At 52.5% G+C, this 27,905-nt stretch overlaps 1 protein-coding gene across 1 annotated transcript in view; it reads left to right on the top strand.

Annotated features, from left to right (window-relative positions):
• The first annotated feature begins 1,827 nt into the window (after positions 1 to 1,827).
• ASTN1 (astrotactin 1) overlaps positions 1,828 to 27,905 on the top strand; it is a 53,871-nt gene continuing 27,793 nt past the window's right edge. The window contains exons 1-3 of the mRNA XM_054211938.1: positions 1,828 to 2,110; positions 23,720 to 23,907; positions 26,865 to 27,258. Of these exons, the coding sequence (XP_054067913.1) occupies positions 1,828 to 2,110; positions 23,720 to 23,907; positions 26,865 to 27,258 (865 nt within the window). The remainder of the gene's footprint in view (positions 2,111 to 23,719; positions 23,908 to 26,864; positions 27,259 to 27,905) is intronic.

Here is a 27,905-nt window from a genome sequence, read left to right as displayed (position 1 = left end):
ATGCTGTCAGATACGCCAGGTTTGCAATTCTCCGCTGTTTTATTTTTTAATGTTTCTTTTCTTTTGCCTGTATGTAGTATTCACGCCTCCTACCGAGCCCCTTGGTTGCTCCTCTTTGTGCGGTGTTAGGCGTTAGCAGGGTACCACTCTCAGGGACGCACCCCATTTCCAAACGGGGGCTGAAAGGACCTTCTTGGTCACCCCTTCTAAATTGTGCAATTGCACTTCCCCCCCCCCCCCCCCCCCAGGAAAACTCTTTTTAATTAATTTACGTCCCCTGGTGAAAGAAGAGCAGTGGAAGGGTCTGGCAGAGGCCCTCCAAAGGGATTTCCATGTGTCCCCCAAGGGGAGAGCTATGCCCCATCCTACAAAACACCACTGCTCGTTTTTACTGATTTTTAACATTTTTCCTGCTGGTAGCTTCAGCTGACCAGTGCTGGCAGGGGACGGTGCTGCTGAAACACCTTCCCAAACAGCTGACTTCTGGAAACACCCTCACTGTGATATGTTTACTGCTCAGCTCTGATTGTTAATGAGGCTGGTGTTGAAAATGGGTAATTTCTGGTGACCATGTTTTTTCCTCCCCAAAATATTGTGCGTAACTGGGAGGGTTATTATGATTCAGAAACAGATGTGGGGAAAGGCACCCACTGTGGCTCCCCTGCTCGGTGTGTTTGGCGCACAGCAGCATCCCCTTGCGATGCCCACGCTGGGGGGGGCTTCATGGCTGGTGCCAATGGAGGAGAAATTTGGGGAAATCGCTGCAGCTGCTGCATGGTAAGGGGGAAATCTCTGGGAAATAAAAAAAAAATAAAGCAAGATAAAGAAATGCCTATCTGCTGTGCTGTAGTTTTCTTCAGAGGCACCAGGTGGGACGGAGCTGTGCTCCCCACAAGGAGCCTTCATGAAGCTGGTAGGATGGGAGCAGGGATGCACTTCCAGTGCAGGGATGCCTCCTGCACCCATCTGCTCAGTGGGTGTCAGCTGGCAGGAGCCTCCAGGGGGGAAAACCAAAACAACGTGTCTGTGTGTTCCTGCTGCTGTTGGGTACCAGGGTGGGGCCTAGGCCTTTCATCCCGCACTGGAAGAGAACATATTTCCATCAGTACATTTTGGCTGCAAGAACCACAGGTGTCTGCAGGAAGGTGTGGTGGCTGGGCAAACGGTCATTGCTGCTTTGAGTTCACTTAAGACAAAATAAAAAGCCTCTGCTGCAAAAACAACCAGCAGGTTTGGGGTTGGCCCTTATGCTCCTAATATTTTTTTTTTTTTCCAAAACACACAAGCTTGGGGGCTTTGGAGATCTGTGACTTCTCCTGGGGTTTTGGATGGCTGGGACTTCTGGGATTTTGGAGGTCTGGGACTTTGGAGGTCCGTGACTTGTCTTGAGATTTTTTGAGGTCTGTGATTTTGGGGGACTGCGAATTCTCCTGGGGCTTTGGGGGTCCATTACTTCTGCTGGGACTTCGGAAGCCTGTGACTCCAGAGGTCCGAAATTTCTCCCGAGTGGGGGAATCTGTAAATTACCCTCAGTGCAGAAGGAGGCAAAGGCGGCCGGGCCAGGCAGCACCGCCACCCTTCCTGCCACCGCACCGCCCCGCAGCCCTCCCGGTTTTCCAGGGATGCGGGAAAAAAAATGGGGGAAGCAGAGGAAGGGGGAGGCGCGGGGCCGGGGAAACCGAGCCTCCCCGTGCCGTGCCGTGCCGTGCCGTGCCGTGCCGTGCCGTGCCGAGCCGCACGGGGAGGCGCCGGGCCCCGCGTCCCCGCCCCTCGCCGCCACCGCCCGCCCGCCCGCCCGGCGCTGGGAGGGCGGCGCGGGGCTCCAAGATGGCTTTGGCCGGGCTGTGCGCTCTGCTCGCCGGCTGCTGCCTGGCGGCGGGCAGCGGCCCCGCCGAGGCGGCGGCGGAGGCGGCGGCCAAGGAGCTGGAGTGTAAGCTGAAGAGCATCACGGTGTCGGCGCTGCCCTTCCTGCGGGAGAACGACCTCAGCATCATGCACGGCCCTTCGGCCGCCGAGCCCAAGCTGCTCTTCTCCGTCCGCAACGATTTCCCCGGCGAGATGGTGGTGGTGGATGACCTGGAGAATACGGAGCTGCCTTACTTCGTGCTGGGTGAGCCTCCGGGTGGGCCTGCCGGCAGCGCCGGTACGCGGCGGGTCCCCTCCCCTCCCGACAGCGGGACCCGAGCATCCCCGGCCGCGGGGCTCCTCCCTGCGGCACCAGCGTGCGGGTACCCTGCAGCATCTCGGCCCCGGTGCCGGTTCGCCCCGCTGCAGCATCTCGGCCCCGGTGCCCGTTCACCTCGCTGCAGCATCTCAGCACCGGCTGCAGCACCAGGGTGGATGCTGGGGAGATGCTGCAGGCCTGGGGTGCTCGGTGCCTCCCCTGGGTTGTCGTCTGCGGGGCTCATCCCCAGCTCGGTGCACGGTCACTGGCGGCTTGTGCTGGCAGGAGGCCCGCAGTCTGCTTCCAGCGTGGCTGGCTGGAGGTGAGGGTTTCTGCTTTGTCTGCCCCTGAGCGGAGTCACCTTCCCTGCAGCCTGGTAAAAAAACCACTTCGGTGCCAGCGTTTCCCATCCCACTTGTGTGTGCTGTCTCCAGTACTCCTGCCCCCAGGTTTAGGCTTTGGCCTGCTCACGTAGTCCAGGTGGTTCCCGCCCGTTCTAGCCAGGCCTCTGCGCTTCACCCACTGTGTGAGACTCATCTGCCCAAATCTGATGGGCTTCTGCAGTTTTCAGACCCCAAAACAACACCAACGATTTGCTCCTTTGTTCATGTTGGGACCAGAGCAAGGCCACTTGTGCCCAGGGACTTGCTTCCCTCCACACCACCTGGAACAAGGTCACTGAGATTTTTAATTTTTAGTGATATTTGTGCAGAATACCAGCTTCCTACCACCACCCACATGTAACCCCCCTGCCCCAGGCAAATGCCGCCATTGCTTTTCTGGCAGTCCCGTGGGGGCTGTGCACAACTCCTGCAAGCCTTGTCCATCTGTTGCTGCTCCAGCAGCACCTTGGCTACCTGTGAAGTTTTTAAAATGCCACCCTTGTCTGGATGTTGTCTCAAAAATGAGGCTCTGGCATGTTGTTGTGCATGGCATTGCCCTTCTGTGCCATCTTCAAGTGCAGGCAGAGTATAGCGGTGGCCACAGCCTGGATTTTCTCCCCAGTGCTTCATCACCTCCATGGCCCCTAGACACCCCTCTGTGGAAAAAAATCCCCTGGTCCTGGGTGCTGTGCTGGCTCGGGGCAGCGCTCACCGCTGCATGGGCATCCGCCTTCTCCTGTGAGAAAGGCAGAGGCAGATGGGGGGCTGTTGATGCCATGGGATGGGGGTGGTAGGCACGGGGACAACCAGGGACAATTTGCTTGAGTCCGGGGGCCGTGCTGCCCCCCTCCAGTCCCCCGGTACAAGTCCGAGCCCTGTGCTGCGGGATGCTGCAGCGGAGGCCGGAGAGTGTTGCTGTGGCAACGGGGCGGCAGCGCGGAGGATGCAGGGGGACATGCAAGCCTGGCCGCCAGCCCCGCGCTGGTTTGAGACCCCCAAAGGCGACCGAGTGCTTGTCCCCTGCCCCCCTTGGACCTGCTCCCAGGCAGCCGAGCCCCAATGGGTCCTGTGGCCTGGGATGCTGCCAGCGGGGAGCATCTGGGCAGGGATGTATGGCTTTGATCGGGCAGGGGTCCCCAGGTGTGGCCCCTGACTGGCGCTGTGGGGATTTCCCCCTGGGATTTTTCAAATCCATGAAGTGCCATACGCCGGGCAGCACAGGAAAGGGCCTACCCGCCCTGACAGACCCTGCTGCACCCAGGGCTTGTGCTGATGACGCCAGGCAGGGGTTTGCTTTCACCTCCTTCTGCTTATGGCCACCAGACAAATATGCGGATGGCTGGCCCCGTGCCAGCACACCCTCATGTCCTGGTGATGTCCGGGCTCTCCTGGACATTGCTGCCTGGGACATTGGTTCCTTGAGAGGCTCTGGGTGCATGGGGCTGTGCTGGCCCTCGGCACATCGGGGATTGGGCTGTGGAGACACAGAGGTGGCTCCAGTACAAGTCTCCCTGCCCTGCATGCTGGGGCTGGGGGCTGGGCTGGCAGGAGGGGGCACCTCAGGGGCGCCCTGTTTGCCAGGGTTTTGGCTTGCTGACTCCTGGGAAATGCCATGGTAAATCTCCGTCCCTCCCCGCAAGAGAGGGGCTTGCTGTGAAGCCACTTTGCCGTGTGTGGGTATTATTATTGTTGTTGTTGTTCTGCTTTGCCGTGTGTGTATGGGGGTCTTGTTGTTGTTGTTGTTATTGTTGTTGTTGTTATTATTATTATTATTTATTATTATTATTTTTAATTTTTATTATTATTACTATTAGCCTGGGCACTGCTTTTGCATGGCAGAAGCTCTGAAGTACACAGAGCTTGCAAGTGCCAGACTTAGTAGCTCAGAGGCTGCATCTTCTGGAGCTGGAGAGCTCCCAGCCCCAGAAATCCGTGGGGCAGAGGGCATCACTGCTGGCTCTGTGCGCTCAGTGGGGATGTGGCCATGTCAGGTTGGTGTGTGGAACTGGTGTCAGTGGCTGTGTTTCCACAAGGCTGGCGCGTGGCTGGAGGACACACATTTGAGCGTCCTTCCAGGAACCTGGCTTCACACAGTGCTTATTGCACCGTCCCGGGCAAACCCCAGACCCATTAATTGTGCCCAATAACGTGCCGGAGCGGTGGATAATCCCCACATCCACCTTTCTGCCTCTGAGCCAGGCCTGGTTAAGGGTGTTTCTGCTGGGGAGGGAGCTAGGGGACTGCTCCTTCTACTCTTGGTGGTTTTCGGATTCAGGGTTTTCAGATTCCCCTGTGTACAGGGAAGGGGCCCTCAGGGGGGAGCTGCCCTTGCCGGCTGGCAGGGACTTGGGCCAGACCCCAGGGTTCTGCCCCCCCAGGCCAGGGAGGGCCTGGCTTCAGGCTTTGAGCACCATGAAGGGCAGGCAGTGCTGCATGGGAGCTCCTGGTGGTGGCCATTGGTCACCTTGGCTCTGCCACATGGGGTCTCGAGCAACTCCCTCGAGGTTACTGCAAGCCTCAGTTTCCCCATTGTCATGGTTTGGGCCAGGCTGGCCATTAAAACAAATGACAGATGGATGCTCTCTTTAACATCTCTCCAAAGGTAGAGAAGAATGAGACAGAGAGACTTATGGATTGAAAAGAAAACTAAAACTACTTTAATGAGATATTAATAATAAAAAGAAAAGACAATAATATTGAAAGTAATGAAATGTATACAATGTATGCAACACCAGTCTCGAGCTCCCAGGATGACGATCACGTCACCAGCAGGCACTGGGAAAGGCCCAGGCTGGACTCAGCCGTGGACGGAAACTGGATTCCCTATCTGGAGTCAGGAACACAAAGATCAGGATCAAAGGCAGATGGACAGACAGGGTCCTCCTCAGACGCTGGCAATTGAAGAAAGAGGCCGACCCCTTTCATCCCTCAGCTTTATACTGAGCGTGATGCAGATGGGCTGGAATGCCCTGTTGGTCAGTTTTGGGTCACCTGTCCTGTCCGCTCCTCCCCGCGAGTGCGACCCCTCTACACTCTTCAGCTTCCGACCCTCCAACTTGGTACATAAAAAAGTTACCTGACCTTGGTTGTTATAGCAATAAGCATAAGCAGGAGCCTCTCTGCGTACCGTCCCTTGGAATTTACAATAAACATCAGACCAGACCGCTAGAAGTGGACACCGTCTGAAAAATATGCTGTAAATTTCAGAGAGTTAGAGAGGCTTAACTGAAAAGTAAAATTACTGAAAAGAAAAACAGTTCTGTTTTACCTTAAACCAGGACACCCATGAAGATGGCGGGAGCGTGCAGGGAGGTGGCCGTGGCAGGGACTGCAGCAGGGCTGGGGGGAGCAGCCAGGAAAGGGTCAGGATCGGGGAGCCCAAGGGTATCTGGGTGTCATCCTGCTCCGATCCTGCCTGTCCCCATCGAAACCCTGCTAAATAATTCAAGTGCTTTCAAGCTTGGCTGGCGTTCGTGGAGACTGGTGTGCTGGAAACAGGTGGTTTCCCCTGCCTTGGTGGCACCTCCCTGCCCTGGTGGCCGATCTGGGCATCCCACTGACAGGCACATGGGTCAAAGCTTTTCGCCCCCCAGCTAGAGATGTGCTGGGGTCTTTGGAGAGCCACATAAGGTGCTTGCTAAAAACAGAGTGCTGGGGCTGTGTGTTGAACTGGGCACGCCGAAACTGGCTGTCACCCCCCACCCCGATGAGATGTTCTGGTGACATAATCGACTTAATGAAGAGTGCAGAGGTTGCGGGCATCCCATCACCGCCGGTGGGCAGCATGGCAGGGATTTTGATGGACCCCTCCCGAGCCAAGCTCTGTGGGGGCTAGCCCATGCCAGCGGGGATAATGAGGAGCCGGGGGCTTTCTGCCGACCTCGGGGTCTGTGGGAAAGACATGCGTGGCGACTGGTATCCATCCCATTCGTGTGTTGGCTTCTTCAGTAGCGGTGAGCTGCAGGGGCTCAGCCAGGGTCCTGGGGGGACACGTTTGCTTTGCCTTGCCTTGATCCACTGCCCTGTGGCTTTAGATTTATATTTATCTTTACCCGAGAGGGTGAGGATTGCTTGTTGCTTGCTCTGCATGCACCATTTTTGGGTCTCGTCCCCTCTTGTGGCTGTCCTGGTGCCAGAGTCAGGTGTGTCAAGCGCGTTGGTGCTCAGCCCTCCCAGATGTGGGGATCCCGTGGCTGTTCCCACGTTCCTCCAAAAGCAGAGGGATAGGTTTTGGGATTATGACCCCTGGTTTATGATGAGGGGAGGTGCTTGGGCAGGGCTTTCAGCTGCTTCATAGGTCCCTTTGCTAATGAACAGGGCACATTTTAATTGTGCTGGCCACCTTCATGTGCACGTGCCGTCTCGCTGCCCACGTTTGCTCAGGGGGAGCTTGGTGGCACACCATCCCCAGGTGCATTGCCTGTCATGCTCCTACCCATAAAAACGCCCATGGTTTTATATGCATGACCTCAAAAGGGCTGCGACACCAACCCCCCTGTTTTGCTGCGGGGGTTTTTTCCCACCTCCTGAATTTTCAGGAAGCGGCAAGGGCGTGGGAGCAGGGATGGGGCTGCTTGCTGGTGCGCACCTGACTGCTTGCATTTAAAAGCACCCAGTTTCATCCTGCTTTAAGTCAAGGAAGCCTCCATTTGCAATGGTCACCTTTCATCTTCTTTCGTGTTTGTTGCATTAGTTGTGTTTTTTCCTGAAGGGAGGCCGAGTCTCACTGGTTGGTGGCCATTAAGAAATGCTAATTACCAGCTCAATATTTCCTGTCTGCTAACCTTCACACCCCCTTCTTCCTTGCTGCTTGGCTTGGCAGCATCCATCTGCATTTGATATGTCATTAAGCGGATTCACACTCCTGCAGGCTGATAATTTTTTGGGCCCCATCCTTTCCAGGTTACAAACTGGTGAGCAGGGTATTTATTAGCATCCTAGCTTCCCATGGCCCCCTGGGCTCGATGGAGATTTGCAGTGCCATTAAAAACTGCGCAAAAGACAACGTCTTGGACTCCCTTGCCCGAGTAATGCACCAGATATTTGAAAAGCGAAGTCTTGAAATGCAGTTTTGTGCATAAAATGGACTTGAGGAATGAGAAAATGGAGCTGATGGGTTGAACCCGTTCTTTCTGGACACTGGATAATTCAAGATCTTGAAATACCGGATGGCTTCCCGTGTCCTGTTTTTTTTTCCTGAGCATGGAGGAGCTAAAGGAACTTTTTCTGCCCCCCCAGTTTCCAGCCCAGCTGTCATGCCCTGAAATGGGGGCAGTGCAACCCCTCACCCTCTGACTCGCCCCACTCCTCATCGCCTTCACGGGAGCCTTGGCAACAGAGGATGGTAGAAGGTTCTTAACTTCAATGACTTTAATAGATTATCATAAACTCAGGCCTTAATACAAGCTGTCATGATTTCAAATTATCTTACTTTTAAATTAAATAGATCCCTTTTTAAATACAAAATCAATTCTAATTTTTTAGAAGGGTGAGATTTTTCAAAGGCACCGATGAGTTGGGCATATTTAACTGCTCTTGAATATCTCCCCGAAATATCTAATCAATTTTTTTTTTGTTAAATCTCTGCTAAGCTCTTGACTGTGCCGGTGGATGCTGTGGCCATGACTTCCTTGGGTTAATTATGGGGAGGATAGCACAGGGGGTCGTGGGGGCCATGAGATAGACTGCTGCGGGGATGCGGGCTGCCACTAATCGGGCTGACGGGTGGCTGGCACGCCTGCCTGCCCCAGCTCTTCTTTCAGGCTGCGCGGAGAGGCGGCGGGATGTGACACCCGTCATCTCTTATCCACAACCCGGGCATCTCCCTGCTGCCGCAGACTGCAGGAGGTGGTGTCCCCCCCACCATCTACCCTCACCCCCCAGCTCCTAAATGGCCCCGGAGGAGGGAAGCAGGAGACAAGGGGCTGTAGGGCTGTGTCATTGTTATCCTTTTTTTTTTTTTTTTTTCTTTCACTTCCATGTCAGGTGGGAAGAGTATCCCATTGGGTTTTGATTAGGGGTTACTTGGCCCCACTCCTCTTGCCCAGGTCTGGGCACCAGCAGTTAGTCCCAAAGCTGGTGGCATGCAGGGCAGGCCTTTGGTCCTGGCCCTCTGTGGTGGAAAAGCGGGTCTCAGGGTGGTGTGGTGCTGGTTCCCAGCTCAACTTCACTTCCAAGGGAGGCAAGGACACCCCAGTATCACCACTGGAGCTTCCCTTCCCCATCACACACCCCTATAAGACCAGGGTGCGGCAGAGGGCTGCAGTGGGGCTGGTCCCACCGCTGGACCCACAGCATCGCTCTGGTGTGAACCTTGCACCTGGAAATAGGTGTAATGGTGAAATAATGGAGCAAATATTAAGAAATTCTTAAGTACCTAGAGAATAACGGAGTTAAATTATATCAGAGGAGCTCAATTGCCTTGCTTAGATTGATTGAATTACTAAATGAGCCTGACTAATGGAATGGAGTGGATATATCGGACTTTTACTCAAGATCCTGAAATAATTTCTCTAATAAGATTGTGAGCCATTAATTGAACTTGGCTTTGATTCTGGACACTGTCGCATGCACTGAAACCTGGCAGTATGATCTGTGTTCCCGCGTGCTTGGCCAAGGGGGCGGCCGCCAGCACCTCCCAGCCAGGCAGCTTGGAGGCTGGCCAGGGGCTTCTCTGGGGGCATCCCAACCCACCCACACCAGGACCTGCGGTGGGGAAGGCACCCCAAAAATCCTCCTGCCTGCTGGCAAAACAGCCAGGGCTGTCCCGTGCCTGCTCTGGCAGCGGGACATGCTTAATTTCCTTCTGCTGCCAGCAGCTGATCACCTGGCCAGAGTCTTAACCCCTGCTCCTGTCACTGAGGGTTGAATTTGGGATGGGTGCTTTGGGGTTTATATCTCCAAATTCAGGGGTACCACCTCCTTCCTACACCCTCCTGGAGTGGTTGGTGCTACTGGTGGGATGCCACTGATAGCATCCAGAGCACTGCCTGCTGCCCCGTCTGCGGTGTGGGATGCATCCCTCTCCATCGCTTGCCTCCTCCTTTTTCCTCCATCAAATTCAGCCCATCACTGAGACCTCAGTGCTGCTGCACCTCCTTCCCTCTCTGACGCTTCAATGCTTGCTTTTTGCACTGGAGTTGCCCTCTTGAGTGCTGGCAGCAGAGGCCAGTGTGCCCCCAAAGGTGCCACCAAGGCCTGCGGGCTTGCAGAACTTCCAGCAAAGCAGAGAGGGACCAGCGAGGGAATGCATCCTGCCCAGGACCTGCCTCGGAGCACCTGGTGGGGCAGGACAGGCTCATCTAATACGGTTTGAGTGCAAACCACTGGTGGGACCCCATTCCTGCCCTTGTTCCTGGCCATGCAATGTAAACCTGAGCTCTCCACAGCCCTTTTCCAGACAAAGGATGGGGCCAGAGCGGAGGAGGTGACCTGCTCTTAGCCACTAAATCACTGAGTGCACCCCCATGCCTTGTCACATACCCTCTTCCAGGTGATGGAGCCTCAGCTATGAGCAGGGGAGCCACTTAAATCCTAGTAGGCAGGGTGGAAAACACTGCAGAAAAGTGGGCAGAATCCCTGGGAGGAGCTCAGGGTCCCCCTATGGACAAACTGAGGATGACCAAGGCTCAGGAGGGAGGCACAGGAGGGAGGCACAGGGTGCACATCCCCGTCCTTATGGAAACCTTGACCCCATGCTGTGCCCATCACCGACGTGCTCTCTTACTGGGAGCAGAGGTTTCGGTGGCAGGGTGGATGTAGAGGGCCTTTTGTATATTTTTTCTTAACCAAGGGGAAAAAAAAAAAAAAAAGAAATAGGGATTTTGTCTCTGGGAACCCGTTGCCACAGCAACCATGCATCCAGCTGGCTCCAGCAGCAGTGGGGCTGGGAGGGAATCTCACTGACCCAGAAAGCAGCAGGGGGGAGCAGGCCGTGGGGCTGCTTGGCTTTTCACTGGCGGGTACCAGGGTCTGGCAGGGTGGGCAGGGGACTGAGGTGGCTGCAGGGGGCTGGGCCCTCTGTTTTGGCGGGATGTGCAGAGCAATGCTCCTGGCTCCCTTTAATCACTCCCAGCCTTAATTTCTCAGATCGCCTTCTGGCAGGGATGCTCAGGTCCACCCCCATTCCTGCCCTGAGAACTGTCCCACTTTTGGGGTCTGGGCTGCCCATGTAGGAGCTCCTCAAAGACCCCCAAAGCTCTGTGGCATGTTTCATCCCCAGGAACTGTCTCTGGACCGCACAGTGGAGGGGATCCTCGGGCAGCTGCACTCCTCCCTGGCACTATCTCACCTCTGCCCTTCTCTCCCCACACCGGTGGCATTTGCATCTGGGCCACATCCCATTTCCTACCTTTTTAGATGGTTGCTTAACCAGCTAAATGGAGGCTCTGAAATCATCTCCCTTTGAGTCTTGCTGCAAAATGGTTCTTCAAATGAAGGAATCTTTGCCTGGTGGAATTAAGGCAGCATCTGGATGGTGATGGCTCTGTCATTTAAGACTGGTTGTCCTTTTGCTTGCAAATTGCTGGCCTCTGGCTTCTCTGCAGCCAGCCTGGCTGTGGCCGGCAGCTCACCCCAAGCAGCAGCACTTTGGAGGCTGTGGGGTGTGTCTAGATAAGGGAAGATTTTTGATTGCCAGGTTCTGGTGCCCTGCTATGGCTTAATGCTGAGAAAGTGCCTGGAGGAGAGCATCCTCCGCTCCCGTGCACTACGTTGATATGTCTGATCCTGTTTTACTGCCCCGCAGCCGGGGCATGCTTGGGATGGATGCTCACCCTGCGCTGCTGGCACTGAGATCTTTGGGGTCTAAGTCGACCTCACAATTTGCTTTGCTGCAGGGCTTTGTTTGCTGGTCACGGGCACCGGCAGGGGTCTGAGCCTGTCCCCTCAGCTATGTCCTGTCTGCAGAGCCTGAGATATGCTGGGGAAGGGGCAGCTGCCTTTTTCACCATTTATATTTGAAGGAGGGGTATAGGATCCTTGAGGAACCCTCTAGCTGGTGGTGGCACATCAGTCACACAAGTTCAGGGTCCACAGCCCTGATGCAAGAGGAGATATGGTCCCTTTCCTGGCTGGCTCTGAGGCATTTCAGTAATTAGGATGACTAACGAGCATAGCAGACCAAGCAGCTATGGGGGATGCAGAGAGCTGGCTTTGCTCCCGCGAGGAGCTGATCCAGCTGAAAACTAACCTGGGGGAGGAAGGAAGCTGGTGAAGGGTTGGAGAGGGCGGCAACAGATGTTAAGGAGACCCTGCCTGTGCCCTTGCATGGACACATCACTTCTGCTTGGTCTGGCAAGGGCTGTATTGCCTCGGGAGTGCTCCCCAAATCCAGTCCGTGGTCCAAGAGAAATCATTGCTTGGCTACCAGAGCCCTTTGGGATGGAGGTCTGCCTGATGGGCAGGGGAAATGGGGTACAGGCAGGACCTTGACCTTAGTTTTTGGGAGCAGCACCTCCTGTTCCTCTCTCCTGCACCCTCCCCCCCTGCCAAAAAACCTGGCTGCAATGTCACCATCACAACACAGTGACTGCCTGGGAAAGCAGATATTAGCAACCCCGAAATATCCCGGGGACGGGCTCTTATGTGATGGGAGACAGTTACCATGGAAACCTCCTTCAAATAAAAAAAAAAAAAAAAAAGAAAAAACCCTGAAATTTAAAGCAGCCCTTGTAGCTCAGAGGAACTGTAGACCTCATTATGGGTTTTGGCAACCCCCCTTTTTTCTTTTATTTGTTCCAGCTAAAAGCTCCAGGAGGCAAGGCAATTAATTTGAGCATCCCAAGGGGACAGAGAGAGGGAGGGCACGGTGCTGGGAGCCTGCTGCCTGGGCCAGTGGGCTCCTGGTACTTCCTGGCGCTGCTGCACCGCAGTCAGCAAATGCCCTCCCACAATGGGGTTTCTCCACCACAGATGAAGCAGCAGGGCGTTTTTTTAGAAGAGGTGGCTCAAGGCTTAAACCCCCCCTTCCTAGCTCTGTAGGTGGAGGGTTTGGGATGGGCTGGGATGGTGGTGCGAGCAAAGGGTTCAGGGTGCTGCAGGAGGAGCGAGGATATGGGAAACGACTAGAGGGCACAGCTCCAGTGAGGGCTCGGCACAGGTTGGGGTGATTTGTCTTTACACGTGGCATCGGGACGTAGCGCAGTATCATGCCAGGGGGGCTCCTGTGGGGGTTGGCTGAGCTGGCTGGCTTCCATAGGGAAGGGGAGGTGCCTGGGAGAGGAGACATCGTGCTCCCAAATTTTCTTGCCAGGTTCAACTTTGCAGCTGTGACCACGGGGTCCTGGGCGGGGGCAGGGTGGGGAGGGGGAGGCTAAGTCCAGCTCAGTGAAGACTTTAAATTGCTGCGGTGCTCTCAGCATGTCCGCTCCCTGAACGATGTCCCCAGTGTCCGCAGCTGCTGGGGAATCTGCAAACATCAGGTTTGGACTGGAGAGCCTGCCGTGCTTCCCACTGCTCCAGGCTGGCCCCGAGCTCCTCTGAACGCTGCTTTCCTGGTGGCAGTCATGCTGGGGCAGAGCTGTTTTCCCATCCCAGAGCTGCACCTCCCCAACCTTTCCTCTATTTTTCAGCCAGAAATAGCTGAGCTCTGGCTTTTGTGGCTTTGGTAGAGCTCTGGGGAGGAACAGCAATGGGACTCGAGAGCCCTCGTGCTGCTGTGGAACTGCTGGCTTTCTTGCTGGCAAAAGGGACAAGCCAGGGAGTTTGCCTTTGCAGACATGCCACACATGGCCTGGGAGTTTGGGGGGAATTACAAATGCCTCTGTCAACGTGTGAGTGGGGAGCTGCAGGGGTCTCATGCCATGGGCTGGGATGTGTGTCCAAGCATCCACGAGCAAGACAGCGCCTGAAACATCCTTCCAGGGAAAAATCAAATCAATGTTATTAGCTCTTCAGCAGGAGCTGCTCTCTTCCCAGGTGTGCCATGCTCCTGGCATGCTCAGACCTGGTGGGCAGGAGAAATAGCTCAGCCTCCTTGGTAGATGGTGGAAGCACCTGTGAGCCGGGGAGGAAAATGCATTGCACGCATTGAGCCTGCACAGTCAACCTTGGACTTGAGCTGGCTTCCACAGCTTTTTATTACCATGTTTCCCCTTTTTCTTGCTTCTTGAGTAAGGCACATTGCTGGTTAACAGATGGAGGGCTCAGCTTAAGCTGCTGTGTCCCCACAAGTATTCCCCCTGAGGTCCTCCCTGTGCAGGCTGGCACAAACTGGGGTGAAGGGCTGTCCCATGGGCACTGGGGCTGGGGGCTGAATGAGGGATGCAGAGGTTCCCGGGATGGACACGGTACACATCTCCCCATGGGATGGTGGTGGCGTGGTCAGCCCGGGCTGGATCCAGCAACCTCCTTGTAATTAAAGCTCAGTGCCAGGGAAGAAGGGCTTTTCACACGCTGTGGGATGAAAGGCAGCATGTGGGTGAAATACAGCTGTGCCGGCAGCAGGAACTTGTCGGGATGATGGAGGGAGGGCAGGAAGGACCACGGGGTGGGAGGAGAGGCATGGTGGCAGGAGGTAGTAAATAACTGGAAGGACCATGCGAAAGCCAGGAGACATTAGGAGCGGTGATGAAGAGTGTTGGCAGAGCTGCTCACTAGGGGTGTGAGCTGCGGCATCCCTGGTGGTTTCCTGAAGCCACTGTGTGTGGAGCCCAGCAAAGCGCCCTTTGGAGCTAATCACCGCAGGAATTAATGGCTAGTGTCACATCAGGTGGCAGCATCTGTGTCCTGAGAATAAGCACTGCAGAGACCATGGCTGTGTATTCGGCAAGTTTCTGGCCAAGGAAGCGAGGAGGTGGCAGGCTTGCCCGCTGAGCCCTGGTCTCAGCAACAGCCACAGCCCGCAGGCATAAAGCTGAGCTGTGGCTGTAATCGCAGGAGTTTGCAGTTACCCTGTTCTCAGAGTCTGGAAGAGCTCTTCGTTCTCAAGATACCGAAAATGCAGCTCACTCCTCACCTTGATTTAATTTTGTTTGCCTATAGACATGCTGCTTATTTGCTAAAATGGGATGCTGCATCCCTTTGGCGCAGGAGGAGCGAGCAGCAGCAGCCTCTTGCTCCGAAACCCCCTGGTCACGGAGGTGCTGCCCTGGCCAGGGCGACCCTTGGCACTTGGCTGGGCTGGAGCATCCCAGCCCCATCCCTTTTTTTTTTTTTGCAATCCCAGATTTCAGCACCAGACTAAGAAAAGAAGTAGATTTTCCTCAATTTTTTTTTTCACCATGCAAATGCGAGGGAACTTTCTGCCCGTGTTTATGACATTGGTGTTTCCTTTTCCCTTCCAAAGGCATGAGTGCTACCTGAAAAGACAGGCAGGTAAATACGGCAGGGCCGTGCTGATGTGCAATAGCATTAGAGCTGATGGGTGCTGAAACTGAAGAGCGGCGTTACATAATTTGGACTGCAATGCAGAAACGCTTGATTAATTTTTAATTATCCAATTGGCGCACATATACAGCACTCAACCTGGGAAGCAGGGTTGGCCCATGGGCGCATGCGAGGGGACCTCGCTGGCAAAGGTGACGGGAAAGCCTTCTCTTGTGTTCCCATCCCTCCTGGCATGGCGGGTAGAAATGTGTCCCCGTGGCACCGGCACGTATGGCAGGAGCGGGGCTGAGCCACGGTGGCTGGAAAGGATGCGCTGCAGCCGCATTGAGGACTGAGGGGTGGTCCCGTTGAATGGTGGGAGAAGGGATGCAGGTCTGCAAAGGTCTTGGAGGTTTCTCCGGGTAGCAGTGTTAGATAAATGGAAGACACCATGGTTGCTTTGCATCCAGATTTCCTGTGACTGCTGGTAAAAGAGCCCCAACCACCTCCTGGGGTGGGTTTGTTGGGATGCGGGAGAAACGGTGAAGGAGCTGCCATAGACCTCAGCTGTGAAGCACCCTTTTTTCCCCTCCCTATTTCTCCCCCTCTTTCAAATCCCCGCTCTGCACTTTCTGTCCTTCCTACAAAGGCAGCTGCCTCGGAGCATCTTAGGCTCCAAAGTTCCCAAAATAACAGAGGTTAAAATAAATTAGAAAAGAAAAAGTCGCTACAAGATAAAGTCAGTGCCCCACTTGAACCCGAGCTCAGAGCTTTAAAGTCCCTGCAAAGAGCACCCCGTGGTGTCCACGGTCAGACGTCTCGATGCTTTGGGGTCCTGTTTTCATCCTCCTGAAGTCACAGGAAATTTGGCAGTAGCCAGGGTGAGATTGCGGGTAATTGCATCCATTGAAAGCCACAGGGGGTCCTGCTGCTTATGCTGCCTGGGGCGGGGGGGTAATCCATACAAGACCTGTCCCGGAGGAGAGGGTTCTAGTGGCTGCAGTGATGGGCAGGTGCGTGTGGGTGAGATGGGTGTCCCCAGGGCTGTGTCCTGCACCCACCAGCTCTGTCCTCTGGCCAGGCAGGGGGGCAAATGGCTCCTCACGGGGTGGCTCCATGCTCAACATGGTGCTTTGTGCCTCTGCTGGCTCCGCTGATTTATATAGATCATCAATGTGACAATTATATACACCTGCAGTTTTAATTACCTCCATTTTCGTCAGGCAGCGACAGATTTATGCCTCTATTCAGTTCCTGTAAATATGAAACAAGCTTGACTAGACCCAAAAGTCCTCCCATTGATCACCACGCACTGGCTGGTCTCTGGCCCTCTTGACAAGCTCTTCTTTCAAGAGTGATAAATTTAAGATGCACAGTCAACTTTTTCCCCTTCTACATCTTCCTTCCTTCCTTCCTTTTTTTTTTTTTCCCCGACTGCCCATTGTCTTTCAAAGCCTCTCCACAAACTTGAAAATGGAGCTTGAAAACAGGTAAGAGCTACTAAGCACCGAAGAACTTATGACATTAGGCTGCACTGGGCAGTAGCCCATGCCTACCTTCTCCCTCCTGGTATGGGGCCACCTATGAGGATTTGTCCTGCCCCCAAGACCAGCATTGGTCCCTACAGAAGAGGTAGGTGGATGAGGAGGACCACTTCTTGGAAAAACTCTTGGTTCTGCTGTTGGCAGGAGAGCAGACAGGGTTATTTTGATCCCATTTCACCCCAGGGAGGGCCACCTCATCTCTCCCATACCCCAGAAGACAGGCAGGTCCTGTCTCTCCCCCCAGGGGATGAGGAACAAGCGGCTGTGCTCCTTTCCTGTGCCGAGCACGAGGACGCCAAAATAATGTCTAATTCGCCTGACCTCTTGGCCTTGGCGCAACAAGCACTTAAACAAATTAGTCTGCAGGAGCGGGCTGAAGTTTACCCTTGAAGTGAAGTCCATGTCATCGCTGTAATGCATCCCCCCGCTTCCCCTGCCTGTCTCACCAGCACCGCTTCCTGACCTCGCCTGTACGATATGCTCCGATGTCTTGCTAAGTGCCTGGCAGATGGGCTGGAGTGGCCGGCCATTACCTTCCCTGCCAGCCCGCGACAGATATAAATTGCCCTTTGCCTCCCCATGAAAATCGTTGGCTGGCTTGGAAAGCTGAAGGTAATCTTGGCAGGCATCTTGGGTCGGTGGGGTCTGATGGCACAGAGGGCTGGGGTTTGGAGGCGGGGAGTTGCTGGTGGGTGGCAAGAGGCTGTCTCAATGGGAGGAAGCTGCCTTGGGGGTCTCCTTCCCCTAGTGATGCAGTGCCTGGAGGAGCAGGCAGGCTCAGCCACTCTTGAAGGGACATGTTGGGGTGGGATGCATCCTCGAAGGGTGGTGTGGGTAGCACCTAGCTGGCTTTGCAGCCCCCCACCATCCCCAAGACACGAGGCAGCGTGGAGTGCAGTGGGTTTGTGGTCCCTCGGCATGTCCAGCCGTGGCAAGTAACTGATACTTGGGGAAAAAAAAAATGTTAAAAACGCAGCTTGGTCCTTTCCCTACTGCTGAGGTCTGTGCCACAGGGATTTCTCAAACTGGGATTTGCCTCTAGGCTGTCTGTCTCGATAGCTGCTGGCGGCTTTGTCTTCCCTGAATTTGGTTCCTTTTTCAGTGCTTTCCTACTTTATGGTAGATGAAAGAGACCCTTTTGTTAGTTTTCACAGTCCTAATTTTTGCAAAGTGAGAAATAGTGAATAAACATTTCCTTTCCCGCTTCCCTACTGGCTTCATGATTTTATAGGCTTTTGTCATGTCCCTGCTCCGCTGTTTGTTTTCCTTGCTGAGGGGTCATAACACAGTTAGTTTTCCTCTCCACAAAGCCGTTTGAGACATCTCATGTTCCTTGAACTCCCCCACCCCGACCCCAAACCTTGCTAGCTCTGCCTCCTCTGTTACGAGATGGCTGACCTGAATACTGCTTGCAAGATTCGAGATCAGCTTGCATTCACCAAAGTTGAATTTCACCTGCCCACTTCCTTGCCCACTTTCCTCACCCACTTTCCTCCAGCACTTCACAGCTTTAGCTTTATGGAGACTAAATTTAGTGTTGGTGACCAACTTTGTCATTCGCCTCCTCTTCCAGAGCGTTTCTGAACAGCCAAGGTCCTGACAAAGATCTCCATGGGGTTTCTTGGTAACCTCCTTTCATTTTGAAAACTAACCTCTTATTCCTCCTCCACCTGGTGGGCTTTAAGAGGACTTTCCCTCTTATCCCAACTCCACTTTGGCGCTTTGGGAAACTTTGAGGGTGGATTTTGACAAGGATTCTTTGAAATGAGTCCATCAAACCGGATCACCCTTATCTACTGCTTACAGTGTTGAGCGACCCATATTTACCCACGCACCTACCAATTCCTCTAACAAACTGTCCAGGGCAGAAGCAGGATTTACTGGTCTATAATTTCCATGATGCACAAGAGCTTTTTTAAGAGATTGCAGTCTCTGCCAAGTTTTGCTCCTCTGGTTGCTCATCCCTTTCTGAGTGATAGCTGGTGTGTTCGTGGAGTTCAACAGCTGTCCCTCTGATGCTCATAGGTGAGGACCATCTGGGCTGAGGGGTTCATGCTCTCCATCTCTCCAACTTGCTGGGAGGTGATTTAGCTAGGGCAGTAATTTTCCATGGCTGACTGGGAGCTTCTCCATCATTTGGGCTCTTTCCATGGAGACCTGGCTTCCCTCTGGAAGAGGTGATGTGATGGCATTGCAGGGTGAGATATCGACTACAAATGTGGTCCTTTCTGGGATTTAAATTCAACCTTGCATCTCATAAGTTGTCACACATCCTCTTGATTTTGCTTTTGCTAACTGTCATGGTGTGGGGCTTTGTTTTTTATTTTTACATGACCGTGTCTCCCTAGTGTTGGTCCAGGAGGTGGATTTGTCACTCTTCCCACATCTCCTCTGTGGTTCAAGGTTATGGGAGATGGGACCAAACTGACAAAACAGGAGTGAAAATCAGACACCAGTGAATGACCCAGCCTGCTTGTTGTTTTTCCCAGCTTTTGGTCAAAATTGACAAAGGCGGTGGAAAAATAACCTCAGAGGTGATGTTGCACAGGTGCAGTTGGGCATGTCCTTGGGTCTGCAGGGAAGAGCGGGGCAATGGGGCACATCATGTTGTAAGGTCAGCAGCTGCAGAGCAAACCCAGTCGACTCAGACCCATTAATGATGAATCAGTGTCCTTTGCTCTGCAAATGGCCATGCGGCACAATGTTACTTCCAGGGTGATGGAGGGTTTTGTTGTTAAAGAAAGGGACGAATTAAGGCTGCGGCATATTCAGAACAAAAATCCCAGTTCAAGGCTAAAGTGTGGCTACAGCTTTGAAATGAACTCCTTGGTGACCTTCCCAAAAGCAAATGCACCCTACGTTTCAAGGAGAAACGCGGTTAGCTGTCAGCCTTGCTATGACAGCTAATGGCTTCACATGTACCAGCCTCACGTGCAGGCATCGTGGTGGGGTGATCTCTCTGACCTAGCCAGAGAGTGGCTCCAGATACAGCGGGTGCTTTTTTCTTGATCCGTTAGCTTCTCCCATGTTTATGGATCTTCTGGAAATTTTGCCCAAGGTGCTTTTTCCTGTGAAGCAGGTTCCTAATAGATAAAGTGAGCTTTGTGTTGGCTGGTACGGAAAAGCTGGATTGTCTTGAACCTACAGAATGAGCTGGTTTTCCTACCCGTGATTTGAGACAGGAAAAAAAATTGCAAATAAAATATAGACAGTCAGTGATGAATGTGACTTGTTTAAATGGGCCCATAAAAACATGGGTGTTATCCTGTGAAAGATGTGGCACTAAAATCTCCAAAGTAAAAACGAGTTAAATATCAGGACATGCGTTTTGACATCTGGATTGACAGGAATCAAGTCCTGAGGTCACAACACAGAGTGCAAGTAGCTCATGGTGGGAAAGTCTCCCGAGTTACTTTAGAGGTTGGAGACCCTTGGGGGAGTGCAAGGCCAGGGCTTGCTTTCGCTGGGTTAGAGCCCTTTAAAGGAAGTGTGATGTTTAGACGTGGAGCAAAAGCCTCCGCTAATGGGGAACTTAATAAAAACACAGTCAGGTTGCGGATGGAAAATAAGCCAGGTTTAAATGTTAACGAGGAAATATAAGTCCAAGTCAAAATTTGTGCTATGCTGTATGAAATGAGTCTGCAGAGACTGGCATTATGGCAGCGTTCATTTGACTAATCATAGGTGTCTATTAGTGCAAAACGCTTCCAAATGGAAAGGAAAATTGTTTTGTCGTTCTTTTTTTTTTCGTCAAAATGCTGGCATGCGTTTTTAAGGAGAGTTGCTCTCTGTGTGTGCTTTCCATCCGGCCGCAATGCTGGGTCTCAGCAGGGAGATAAGGATGTGGGAGTAGGTCCATGTCAGTGTTGGGCTCAGGGGCTGAAGTTTTGACATTGCACAAGCTCAGGTGGAAAATCGGGCTGTGATGGAGGTGTTGCCTACTAAAACTGGGACACACAGAGGTGTTGCCTCCAGAAGGACTGTGTTTGCTTTGGGTTGGACGGCTGTCCCCAGGGAAATGGTGTTATTCGGGATGATTGATAATGAAGCACGTATAAACCCACCCACCTCCAGCAACTTTATCTGGACTTTCCTTTTCTCCTCTCCTCGGTTTGGTCCCCTACAACCTTTCATTTTCCCTTCCCTCCCCTTGCAGATGGTCTGGGAGGGGAGCAGCCGCGGCCGTTATGTTGAAAGCATCAGCCAGGGTCTTTGGAGGCTGCCGCTCCTGTAGATATGAAGGACCTGGGCCACGTTTGATACCAGGCGAACGAGGCACAGCCTAATTAGTGGTCTCCTACTGTTATTAACCCCTGACTCAGGCAGGCTATTTTTTAACCGAGGTGCAAGAAGTTAATACTAGTGCTAATGGCTTCATATCCAAGGACTTAATGAAAGCCATGCAGGGACCAGGCCTATCATCAATATCTTTCAAACTTTGAACTTGAAATTATCCTCTACCCCTACCCTTCTTTTTTTTTTTTTTCTTTTGGCTTTCTACCTACTTTCCCACCTCCTCTGGGGTCTCTTGGCCCCATGGTACAAGCTGCCTGGCAGGGTTGGCACCCACCAGCCCCATTGCAGAGCTGAAGCCCATGGTACTGAGATAAATGCCCCCAGTTGGCTACATGGGTCATCGTGGCATCTCCCACCAGGGGACGAGGTGTCTGCCTGGAGAGCGAGTCAAAGATAAAAGTGGAACATGTTGGACTGGGAGATGAGAGAGCTGTGTTAGGAAGGAAGCGTGGTCTTGGTCTTCCTTGAACTAAATGCCAGGAGAACTTCATGGGCACAGAAAAGCATTTATATGTGTAATTTCTTCAAGTAGAAATGCAGCGGGATAGGAGCAGCTGAAGTGTTACTAAGACCCTTGAGGAGAGGAGGTCCAAGGATAATGCTCTCTCATGTGGGCACTGCCTTAAGAGCCTTTGCCCAGGGCAGCACCAGAGGCAGCAGAGCAGCCTTGTCCTGTGGTGTGATGCAGGGGTCATAGCCTACCGGTTTGGGGTGATGGGGGTTGATTTCTGGGGTGTCTTCCTCTGTTTCTAGCACCTTGGACTTGTGTGCCGTGCAGCCGCAGAGTCATGTCGTGGTGTCTGGTGGGAGAGGATAACATGTTCAGGCTCTGTGGCTGGATTGCACTCTTTTTAAAATAAGAATCCATTTTTTATAGAAATATATTTTTCATTTTAAAAATAAGCCTGTTTAAATAAATTTGAAATTATGACAACCTATTTTAAGGCTTAAATTTACTATAATCTATTAATCATTTAAATAACTTCCATCAAGGAATTCTCCTCAAATATTAATGAGCTGAAGGGTGCTGCTTTTTCAATGATATGTCAGATCAGGGGGAAAACATCTTTAACTCTAGCTTTCTAAATGTCACAATGTCATATACTTAGTATCTATTATTTTCAGTCTTTACAATGGAGCAAATGCTGGTATTTACATTTTTCCAAATGTCAGTATGTTGAGTTCCCGTTGTGCATAAAAGCTCTTGCCTTAATTACTCCTAATTTCACGTTAGCAGGCAGGTGCGGGGAGAATATTTTCTTCCATTTGAGCTAGTTCATTTGAAGTTGCGAAGCCGTGGGGAGTTGGGGAAGCAGGAAAGCTTGTTTTTCCCTTTCAGCCCATGAATAAAGACCAGGTGGGAGAGGAGGAGGTCTGCTATTTCAAACCCTCCCAGCTCCCAAGACCAGCTTTTCAAAGGGGATCTGTGTGCCTAAACATGCAGCTCAGCGGTTAGAGGGAATTTCAAAAGTGCTTCTGGCTTCCTAGATGCTTTAACTCCTCTCGGTTTTGCTTCCCGGTGACATCGAGGAGAGCTCAGCATCCCTCTGCTTGGGACACTCGAAGCGCACTGATTACCGCCAGAAATATGGCCCATGCTGAGCAGAAACAATCTGCCAATTTGCTTGCTGTGGCTAATGTTTCTTTTGATTAATCAAATCAGTTTGGGAGGATGAACCTGGTTCCTGATACAGATTTCCCCAACACACACACCCTACCCCCTTCTCTGGTAGCTAGCTCACTCAAGGCAGCCTAATGAAATTAATTAACAGTAAATTTAAAATGTTGTTTTTTGGCACTGTAATTGAATTCCAGTTTTCATTTGAGTGCAGCATGAAACAAACAAAATTTGCAAAGTGAGCCAGGCTCTTTCCCATTGCCATCAAAACACACGGCTACAAATGGGATGGAGTGAAGGGGTCCGGCCGGACCGTTGCCGCGGGCCAGAGACAGGAAGGAAAGCTGCGCGACCCTGGGAAGCTCATCACGTTTTTACCGGTCATTCCAACAAATGCAATTGAAGCTTATATTTTCAGGAAAAATAACTAAGGGGCAAATGGCAGGCTCGAGCGGATGGCCGAGATCAAGGGGATCTGAGGTGGTAACCAGGGTCATCTGGTCCGAGGCGGAGGTGGTGGTTAAAACAGTGCCCATCTCTCCTAGGGGTGTGCTGGTGTCGCCCTCCCTTTTGCTAAAATCCAGCCAGAGGATGTCCCTGAAATTTTGGAGTCACCCAGGTGAATTTGGTGTGATTCAGCATTTAGTGTCCCGTAGCAAGTGTTGTGTCCCTGTCCTCAGCTGCTCCTCCTGCTTGGGTGTCCTCTGGTGCTGGCATGCCTCAGCCCAGCTCTGTCCATCCATCCCACTGCCCCCAAACACCGAAGATAAAGGTACTTAGGGAAAGTCGGAGTGTTTGGGCAGAAGGTACATCTGCGGATCTCAGGGATGAGTCCTGTGTGGGGAGCTGTAAAAAATGTTTGAAGACTGAAAATCTCTGAACAAACCTCAATCAGAGCCAGAGCTGAAAGTGTGATCACAGCCACGTGCCTGTTTCTCTGTTCACAAGGGATGGGAAATATTTTTTGCCTGCAATAATTTGCAACATGGTCCCAACGATCCCACTAGTGCTGCTGAGAAGTTGTCCTATACCCTCTGCTCCCCATGGCTGGAGCTGTGTTTAACATAAAGCACATGGGTGAAACCCATCCAAATTAGGGCTAGATGGATGCTGCCAGACTCCCTGGCTCGGGCCCCAAGATGCTGTCAGAAAGTGCTCTGGCCCTGCGCCACATCTGGATTTTTGGAGGGCCCACATCTGGATTTTACCCAGAAATACGTTTTTACTCTGCTTTAACCCTTCAGGTTGTGGGTATTATAGGGGCAGACATGGTGCTGGCAGGAGGTGACCAGAGGGAGCCTGCTGGTGTGTGTCCCTTTGTCCCTCCACCCAGTTTTTTGTAAGAGGTGAATGTCCCCCATCGCCCCTCTCCTTCACCTTTCCCGCATGACCAGCTTTGCTTTTGCAGAGATATCAGGCAACACAGATGACATCCCGCTGGTGCGCTGGCGGCAGCAGTGGCTGGAGAATGGCACGTTGCTCTTCCACATCCACCACCAAGATGGGGCCCCCAACTTGCCTGGCTTTGACCCCACGGATGAGCCCCAGACTGAGTCAGCGGAGGAAGAGCTGAGGATCCTTCACATCTCTGTCATGGTACGTGATGGGAAGGCAGCCCCTTTAGATGTTCAGGAACCTGTTGAAAATAGAGGGGCTTTTGAAAAGCCATATATTTCCCTGTCTGGCTCCAGCTGTACTAGGATGGGGAGCTGAGCCCACCGTCGGGAGCTGGTTAAGATGCCTGGATGATGTTGTGTGCAGGGTGCTTTAGCATTGAGCCGCTTTAAAACGCTCCCTTAGTTTGTATCGCTTTGCAAATATGTTCGCAGGGGTGCCTTTATCCCCAGGGAGTGCTGGCCTTTGAAGGTCTCAACCACCTTAACCTGAGGTTAGTCCACATTGACTTTGTCAGGAGCCTTTTGCCTTGTGAATGGTGCCCAGTGCCTGCTGTTCCAGTGCGTGTTGGGTGTCATGGTGCCATTAGGCACTGTCACCGCTGCTTTTATCAGCGCAGAGGCTGCACAGCTCTCCTCCGCCCTGCAGAAACACGGGGGACAAGGTTTTGATGGCAGAGAAAGGAGGGTGAGACAGAGATCTGTGTGCTGGAGGTGGATCTGTGGTTTGTTAGTTTGTTGTTTTTTTATTAAGTTGGAAAAAAAATCTGAAGAATCTGACAGTTTTTGTGCCACTGGAAGATAATTATCTGGAGACAATGTGTTGCTGAGGAGGTTGCAAACAGGCTGTTTAATGGTGCCTACCCTAATGAGAGCGTCAATAGCTCTTCCAGATTGCAGCCCCAGGCCAGGTTTCTCCTCCATCATTTGTGCTTGATTAGTCTCGAGAAAAGAAAAAAAAAATCACTGGTAAACACAGCCCCAAAAAACATTTTGGACCGTTTCCTTTCTTTTCATTGCCTCTTCCCACCTGTTCCTGAGAGGGTGCATCACCTCAAGAGAGGGTGGCCACACTCTGACACCGTGGCCTTTTCATAGGCACCACTGAATACCAAGATGGAGACAGGAGTGCCTGAAAAAAGGTTTATTATTGAGGTGATGAAAACGATGTCTGCAACTCATCGCTCTCAACCCAAAATATGTAAATACAGATTGAATCCTCCCTCTCCCCCTTTTTCCCCATAACTCTCAGCTCTGCTCTGGCGACATCCTTACGGCCTGAACAAATAGAGGTTGGCTTTTGTGCCAGGAGTCAGGATCATGTGGAGTTTTCAAGGCTGATTTTCTTTCTTTCCCATGTGGTTGCCAAGAAAAGTGCGAGCAAGGGACTGTATGCATTGTGACAGCGATCTGACCGTGCGAGAAGTGCTCCCGTGCCAGTCCAGCTCAGGGCTCCTCTTGCAGCCCTTGTATGAGTGCTGGGTGCGGGGGATGAAGGTAGAATGGGATTTCTGTGCTCCCGTGGAGTGGAACCAGGGTTCTGAGGTGGTGCCCTGACCCCCTCTAGTGAGCAGTGGGTGGAGGGGACTCCATTGCTGGTTTTCATCCTCCTTTCAGAGCCTCTTGAAATCTCAAGTGGCCACAGGCTGCTTTTCCTTGGGGAGATTTTGAGCTCTCAGACTATCGTGGCAGAAGAAATTCAGTTTTAATTCAATAACAGGTCTTTTTTGAGAACCTACAGCCGCAGTCCTAAGCCAATGGGCGTCCACCTGGCTCAAGCTCCTTGTTTACCAGCACAGAGCTCTCTGGTGTTTGGGGGATATAACGTGCATATGGGAAAGGAAAACCAGGAATTCTCTATTATTACTCCCACCTGCTCGTCACCCCATCTGCAGGTGGATCCTTCCCTGGGGTGATGGAGAGCCATAACATGGGAGGCCATCTCCGGTGTGGATGGTGATAGTCCCCACTTATTTATGGATCGGAGGAACTCAAAGGGATTTGAACGTGGTATAGAACTGGGCCCTGACTTTACCACTAAAAAACTCAGATTGAGCGTAGCCAGGCATGAATCCAGTGCTTGTTTTCAGCCCTGGCAAGAGATTTCCTGTCCTCACGGCTACAGGCGCCTGGCCGGAGAGATGCCATGTGCCAGCCAGCGCCCCCTCCTCCGCTGAACTGCTTGTCTCCTTAATCAGTGGAGTTTCTTTGTTTTTTTCTTCTTTTTTTTTTTTTCAAAGAAAGTTTGGAAGGTGGCTGGGGGGGGGTGCATCACAGCTCCATTATCCTGGGAATAAAACAGGATTAAACCGTAATGGCCATTAGAGCTCCTTTTCCAGCTGCCTTTCCTACTTCTCATTCAATAATTCCCTTAATGTTTTGTCCTAATGGAGCAGATTATTGCTATTATTTTATTTTATCAAGATCATCTATTGCATAGAAAAGAGGAGGGGAACCGGAGCCAAGGATGGACATGGAGCTCTTAGCTGGCTCCGCACACGGCTTTATATTATTATCATTATTATTATTATTATTATCAAACTGGGCATAAAGGGCTAGCTTGGACTTTCATCTCACCGACTCTATCTGTGTGCAGTGACTGTGTCTCTGCAGGAGGGTGACCTTGGAGACAGTGACAAGGTAGCAGGGCTAGGTGCAGTTTGGGGGTGTCCCCGCGGGGCAGGAGCTTTTTCAGTCTCTTTGCCCAGGCGTTCCCCAAACAACGCTTCGGTTATCCAGCTGTCTCAAGCTTTGATCTCCTTTAATCTGTGCTGCAATTTCTGCAGGATACCCTGGGAAAATCTCCCAAGATTGAGAGTGACAGCACTGAAACTGGTTGGAAATGGGTCAGAAAAAGTTGCCTGTAGGAGCGTTTGCCTGGAATAAATCTGATCTCTGCTTTCAAAGACACATTGTGGGAGTGTGAAACAAAACACGCTCTGCTTTAAATGCTGCTTTTTTATGCCTTGGTGGTGACTTCAAAGCCAGTCCAGCTAGAGGCAGGCTTCAGCCGGGAGCACTTGGCGAGCACCGGGTGCTCCGTGTGCCAGCTCCCTCTTACCGGCATGATAAGAGTCCTTTGCTTTGGCCACCCCGGAGCATCCCCGGGGTGGGTAGCGCTGATCACCAGCTGAGCCCCGCTTGCGTTTGTGCCCGCAGGGAGGGATGATTGCCTTGCTGCTCTCCATCCTCTGCCTAGTGATGATCCTCTACACCCGCCGGCGGTGGTGCAAGCGGCGCCGGGTGCCGCAGCCCCAGAAGAGCGCCAGCGCCGAGGCGGCCAACGAGATCCACTACATCCCCTCGGTGCTGATTGGAGGCCACGGGCGGGAGAGCCTGCGCAATGCCCGCGTACAGGGCCACAACTCCAGCGGGACACTCAGCATCCGCGAGACCCCCATCCTGGATGGCTACGAGTACGACATCACCGACCTGCGGCACCACCTCCAGCGTGAGTGCATGAATGGTGGGGAGGACTTCGCCAGCCAGGTCACCCGCACCCTGGACTCGCTGCAGGGCTGCAATGAGAAGGCCAGCATGGACCTCACACCAGGTGGGGATGGGACAGGGTGGCATGGACTGTCCCCTCCAACTCGTCTTGTCTCCATCATTCTATACATGTTTTCCCTTGATCAATTTTCCCATTTCTCTGGGATTTTGTTGCCTGTGAGGTGTTGGTGGTGCTCTGAAGGTGTTTCCATTGCTGGGAGACCTTGCAGCCAGTTGAGAGCAGTCCCTGCTGAGTGGAACATGGCTGGGACAATGCTGGGTGGAGCTTTGAGGGGAAGGGCTACAGTTCTTGTGGCCTGGTGGAGAACCAGAATGGTGTCCCCTCTGAGCTATCTCATGGTGACTCCTAAAATTCCCTTCTGTATCCCAGCGTTTCTGGTGTCTTCTTTAGCTGAGGTTTTTAGTAGCAAAATTATACTTGTCATCAGTATAATTCAGAGTTAACGCTGTCTTCTGATCACGAGCAGGGTTTCTTCAAGGCTTGTAACACACTTGCTTGTTGGCCCTATTACCAACTGAACCATCCAACTGAAGCCTTCTGAACTTAGACATAATTTGGGAAGACCATGGTGTGGTTCCTAAAGCTCTCCAGGGATTTCTTTACAGACCTGGGTATGCAGAAGTTCCCTGAGAGGCTGAATGTTAAATCTCAGCTTTTGGGTAGCTTTGTGGAGGTCCTGGTCCCCTTCA

The sequence above is a fragment of the Rissa tridactyla genome, chromosome 8 (genome assembly GCF_028500815.1).
Source record: "Rissa tridactyla isolate bRisTri1 chromosome 8, bRisTri1.patW.cur.20221130, whole genome shotgun sequence".
Classification (NCBI taxonomy): Eukaryota; Metazoa; Chordata; class Aves; order Charadriiformes; family Laridae; genus Rissa; species Rissa tridactyla.
This window is presented reverse-complemented; position numbering and strand designations above follow the sequence as displayed.